Below are 6,000 nucleotides of genomic sequence, written 5' to 3'. Positions count from 1 at the left end.
TATTTCAAGGCCTACCTTCAAACTCAGTGCCTCTTAGCTTGACATCATGGGAAAATCAAAAGAAATCAGCCAAGACCTCAGGAAAAAAAATGGTAGACCTCCACAAGTCTGGTTCATCCTTTGGAGCAATTTACAAACGCCTGAAGGTACCACGTTCATCTGTACAAACAATAGTACGCAAGTATAAACACCATGGGACCACGCAGCCGTCATACCGCTCAGGAAGGAGACGCATTCTGTCTCCTAGAGATGAATGTACTTTGGTGCGAAAACAGCAAAGGACCTTGTGAAGATGCTGGAGGAAACAGGTACAAAAGTATCTATATCCACAGTAAAACGAGTCCTATATCGACATAACCTGAAAGGCCGCTCAGCAAGGAAGAAGCCACTGCTCCAAAACCGCCATAAAAAAGCCAGACTATGGTTTGCAACTGCACATGGGGACAAAGATCGTACTTTTTGGAGAAATGTCCTCTGGTCTGATGAAACAAAAATAGAACTGTTTGGCCATAATGACCATCGTTATGTTTGGAGGAAAAAGGGGGACGCTTGCAAGCCGAAGAACACCATCCCAACCGTGAAGCACGGGGGTGGCAACATCATACTGTGGGGGTGCTTTGCTGCAGGAGGGACTGGTGCACTTCACAAAATAGATGGCATCATGAGGAAGGAAAATTATGTGGATATACAGTGGGGGAAAAAAGTATTTAGTCAGCCACCAATTGTGCAAGTTCTCCCACTTAAAATTATGAGAGAGGCCTGTAATTTTCATCATAGGTACACGTCAACTATGACAGACAAAATGAGGAAAAAAAATCCAGAAAATCACATTGTAGGATTTTTAATGAATTTATTTGCTAAATAGACTAAATACTTTTTTCCCCCACTGTATTGAAGCAACATCTCAAGACATCAGTCAGGAAGTTAAAGCTTGGTCGCAAATGGGTCTTCCAAATGGACAATGACCCCAAGCATACTTCCAAAGTTGTGGCAAAATGGCTTAAGGACAACAAAGTCAAGGTATTGGAGTGGCCATCACAAAGCCCTGACCTCAATCCTATAGAAAATGTGTTGGCAGAAGTGAAAAAGCATGTGCGAGCAAGGAGGCCTACAAACCTGACTCAGTTACACTAGCTCTGTCAGGAGGAATGGGCCAAAATTCACCCAACTTATTGTGGGAAGCTTGTGGAAGGCTACCCGAAATGTTTGACCCAAGTTAAACAATTTAAAGGCAATGCTACCAAATACTAATTGAATGTATGTAAACTTCTGACCCACTGGGAATGTGATGAAATAAATAAAAGCTGAAATAAATCATTCTCTCTACTATTATTCTGACATTTCACATTCTTAAAATAAAGTGGTGATCCTAACTGACCTAAGACAGGGAATTTCTACTAGGATTAAATGTCAGGAATTGTGAAAAACTGAGTTTAAATGTATTTGGCTAAGGTGTATGTAAACTTCCGACTTCAACTGTAAATGTGATATCAGTTTTTTTTATTTTTAATAAATTAGCACATTTTCAAATTTTCTTTACATGATCGATGAGATAACTCTCATGGAACGATTCCCGCTCATACATCAAGGACTTAGAATATTGTCCCCAAAATAAACACTGCTTGTCTATTTTGTTGTGCGAGTTTGCTGCTGGTATGTTTATGCTGAACATCTTTTTCATTCCAACCAATGACAAGTGTGTTTTAAAAGCGAATTATTCTAGCACGTCTGAAAGCTTGTAGTACACATAGCAGTAAAGGGTTAAAAACAAACCTAGATGGATGGGACAGAAACGTAAGATGACCGACCAATCACAGCTCTGCAGTAAGTACAGCTACTGAGTGGTATTGTATTGATTGTAATATTGTTTAGTTGTTCTTCTGCATTTCTTGATGAAAAATGGAAGTGAGTAGAGGAGGTCACAGTCTCCCATCGACTATCCAGGGGACACATAGACTACCCTATTCCCTATTTAGTGGCCTACTTTTGTCCAAGGCCCATAGGGTAGTGCACTATATAGGGAATAGGGTGCCATTTGGGACGCACAATACGCCTGGTCCCAGATCTGTTTGAATGGTCTTTCCAACTCCGACGGTCATTGTCACATGAGGAGTTGGCAAGACAGTACAAACAGATTTGGGACCAGGTAGGAGAGACAGGAGAGATTATGGAAGGACAAGGAAAGATTAAAGTGCATGGGGGAAGCTTCCAGTTCGTCACGTTGGCTCCACGGTCCTATCCTGATCAACATGACGGACTGTGGACCATTCAGTAGAGAGGAGCAAGCAGGGTACAGGCTGAACCAGGGAATGGATTGAGACGAGAAACAAATGTCTACTCCGTTTTTGTCTTCTATAAAACAAGATCAACAATCATCATGTCTGGGGATAAAAATCATTGATCAGTAGCAGTCGGGGAGAGAAGAGGGGAGAGACAGTGAATGTGGGTATTGGCAAACATCTCCTTCTTGATAGGTGGACCCAAGTGTCAATCAAAGAGGAGGAACCAATCATCTTCCTACTCTGTCAGAGGGAGGCGGGGAGTGGTTGGATAAGCACCAGTAAGAAGCAGCAAAACCTCATGCAGACGGACGTGCTGTAATTTCACTCCCATCCACAACCTTAATAAATACAGTCTCTGTTTCATAGAGAGTAGACTCTGGCCGAGAGAGAAAGAACACTGGGGCAGGAGTTACTGTAACAGGGTGGCTAAATCAAGTCCAAGCCAATCCACCAATGCCACTTCCTGCCCTGCCACCCTGTCCCACTGCCGTTCTCGGGAGGAGCAGTCCACCCACCACCCCCCTCTCTGTGTCCAGCGACTCCCTCTCAGAGCCTCTATACCCTAGCCTCCATCCCAGTGGATCCCCATAGCCATCCTACATCCCAGTGGATCCCCATAGCCATCCTACACCCCAGTGGATCCCCATAGCCATCCTACATCCCAGTGGATCCCCATAGCCATCCTACACCCCAGTGGATCCCCATAGCCATCCTACACCCCAGTGGATCCGCATAGCCATCCTACACCCCAGTGGATCCCCATAGCCATCCTACATCCCAGTGGATCCCCATAGCCATCCTACACCCCAGTGGATCCCCATAGCCAGCCTACACCCCAGTGGATCCCCATAGCCAGCCTACGCCCCAGTGGATCCCCATAGCCATCCTACACCCCAGTGGATCCCCATAGCCATCCTACACCCCAGTGGATCCCCATAGCCAGCCTACACCCCAGTGTGTATGGGGCCTGGGCCCCCCTCCTCACATCTCACATGTTATAGGCCACGTAGATGGGGTCCAGTTGGTCGGCCAGGAACGAGTCCCGGAGGTGCATCCTCTGCTTCTCTCCCCGAGAGTTGATGGGTATGACCCCCGGGTCAACGATGACCACCACACCCACAATCAGGTGGTGCTCCTCCAGAACCACGTTGGTCACCAAAGGCACCAGGTCCAGTGCCTCCTGCTCCGACCCGGCCAGCTCTGCCACTACCACCAGGAGGTTGGTCCACGTGAACACAGCACTGTGGAGAGAGAGAGATGGTCACCCATCAAGTTAACATTCAGCGGTCCATGTGAACACAGCACTGTGGAGAGAGAGAGAGAACAGTCACCCATCAAGTTAACATTCAGCGGTCCATGTGAACACAGCACTGTGGAGAGAGAGAGAGACAGTCATCCATCAAGTTAACATTCAGCCGTCGACGTGAACATAGCACTGTGGAGAGAGAGAGACAGTCACCCATCAAGTTAACATTCAGTGGTCCATGTGAACACAGCACTGTGGAGAGAGAGAGAGAGAGACAGTCACTCATCAAGTTAACATTCAGCGGTCCATGTGAACAAGGCACTGTGGAGAGAGAGAGAGACAGTCACCCATCAAGTTCAACATTCAACTGGTTCCAATGGTTCAGTGGGTTAGAGAACGGTGTACCCTTCCAGTTCTTACTCATCACCAAGGAAACCAAGAATGTGGGTTTATACTAGATACAGTATATGTCACTGTCAAATACAGCTCTGGGAGAGAGACCACAACAGTCATATCATGTTACAATACACCTAGTGAAGCATATACACTACCAGTCAAAAGTTTGGACACACCTACTCATTCAAGGGTTTTTCTTTATTTTCTACATTGTAGAATAATAGTGAAGACATCAAAACTATGAAATAACACATATGGAATCATGTAGTAAACAAAAAAGTGTTAACCAAATCAAAGTATATTTTATATTTGAGAATCTTCAAATAGCCACCCTTTGCCTTGATGACAGCTTTGCACACTCTTGGCATTCTCTCAATCAGCTTCACCTGGAATGCTTTTCCAACAGTCTTGAAGGAGTTCCCTCATATACTGAGCACTTTTTGGCTGCTTTTCCTTCACTCTGCGGTCCAACTCATCCCAAACCATCTCAATTGGGTTGAGGTCAGGGGATTGTGGAGGCCAGGTCATCTGATGCAGTACTCCATCACTCTTCTTCTTGGTAAAATAGCCCTTACACGGCCTGGAGGTGTGTTGGGTCATTGTCCTGTTGAAAAACAAATGATAGTCCCACTAAGCCCAAACCAGATGGGATGGCGTATCGCTGTAGAAATCTGTGGTAGCCATGCTGGTTAAGTGTGCCTTGAATTCTAAATAAATCACAGACAGTGTCTCCAGCAAAGCACCCCCACACCATAACACCTCCTCCTCCATCCTTTACGGTGGGAAATACACATGCGGAGATCATCTTTTCACCCACACCGCGTCTCACAAAGACACGGCGGTTGGAACCCAAAATCTCAAATTTGGACTCCAGACCAAAGGATTTCCACCGGTCTAATGTCCATTGGTGTCCTTTAGTAGTGGTTTCTTTGCAGCAAATCCATGAAGGCCTGGTTCACACAGTCCCCTCTGAACAGTTGATGTTGAGATGTGTCTGTTACAATTTCTGAGGCTGGTAACTCTAATGAACTTATCCTCTGCAGCAGAGGTAACTCTGGGTCTTCCATTCCTGTCGTGGTCCTCATGAGAGCCAGTTTCATCATAGCGCTTGATGGTTTTTGCGACTGCACTTGAAGAAACTTTAAAAGTTATTGACATTTTCCGTATTGACTGACCTTCATGTCTTAAAGTAATGATGGACTGTCGTTTCTCTTTGCTTATTTGAGCTGTTCTTGCCATAATATGGACTTGGTCTTTTACCAAATAGGGATATCTTCTGTATACCCCCCCTACCTTGTCACAACACAACTGATTGGCTGAAACGCATTAAGAAGGTAAGAAATTCCACAAATTAACTTTTAAGAAGGCACACCTGTTAATTGAAATGCATTCCAGGTGACTACCTCATGATGCTGGTTGAGAGAATGCCAAGAGCGTGCAAAGCTGTCATCAAGGCAAAGGGTGGCTATTTGAAGAATCTCAAATATATTTTGATTTGTTTAACACTTTTTTGGTTACTACATGATTCCATTTGTGTTATTTCATAGTTTTGATGTCTTCACTATTATTCTACAATGTAGAAAATAGTAAAAATAAAGACAAACCCTGGAATGAGTAGGTGTGTCCAAACTTTAGACTGGTAGTGTATGTACTGTGTGTGTTTGAACAGACAACAGAACAGACTGGTGTATCACCTCTCAGCAATGCTGCGGTGTGCCCGGGACACAGAGGTCTCGATGTCGATGGGGTGGTATCGAAGCCCCCTGAGCTCCAGCGTCTCATCCAGCTGGCCCACCACAAACAGAGCGTCGTGACGATCTGAAGGGAAGGCAGACGGATCAGGAGAGAAAATAGATAGTCATCAACACAGACTGCTTAGAAACCCAACATCCAATGGAGCTGTTTTTATCTCAATATCAAATCATTTCCGGGTAACAATTAAGTACCTTAATGTGATTGCTTTCAATTAAAATTGTAAAAAAGAAACAAAAATAGCTTCATAGCAAAGAGCAATTTCCCAAGCAAGAACTTAGCTAAGACTGTCTGGGAGTGGTCTGAGTTGGGAGGGGATAAGTG

General features: G+C 44.9%; 1 protein-coding gene across 2 annotated transcripts in view; it reads right to left on the bottom strand.

Annotated features, from left to right (window-relative positions):
- Nucleotides 1–1,490: 1,490 nt before the first annotated feature.
- Nucleotides 1,491–6,000, bottom strand: part of dip2ba (disco-interacting protein 2 homolog Ba) — an 81,694-nt gene continuing 77,184 nt past the window's right edge. For both annotated transcript variants that reach the window (XM_041845454.2, XM_041845455.2), the window contains 2 exons: nucleotides 5,619–5,742; nucleotides 1,491–3,523 (listed from right to left, as the gene is read on the bottom strand). In XM_041845454.2, coding sequence (XP_041701388.1) covers nucleotides 3,271–3,523; nucleotides 5,619–5,742 — 377 coding nt within the window. In that variant the 3' untranslated portion in view covers nucleotides 1,491–3,270. The remainder of the gene's footprint in view (nucleotides 3,524–5,618; nucleotides 5,743–6,000) is intronic.

Source organism: Coregonus clupeaformis, chromosome 24, assembly GCF_020615455.1.
Source record: "Coregonus clupeaformis isolate EN_2021a chromosome 24, ASM2061545v1, whole genome shotgun sequence".
NCBI lineage: Eukaryota > Metazoa > Chordata > Actinopteri > Salmoniformes > Salmonidae > Coregonus > Coregonus clupeaformis.
The sequence above is the reverse complement of the archived record's forward strand: the minus strand, read 5'-3'. Positions and strand labels throughout refer to the sequence as shown.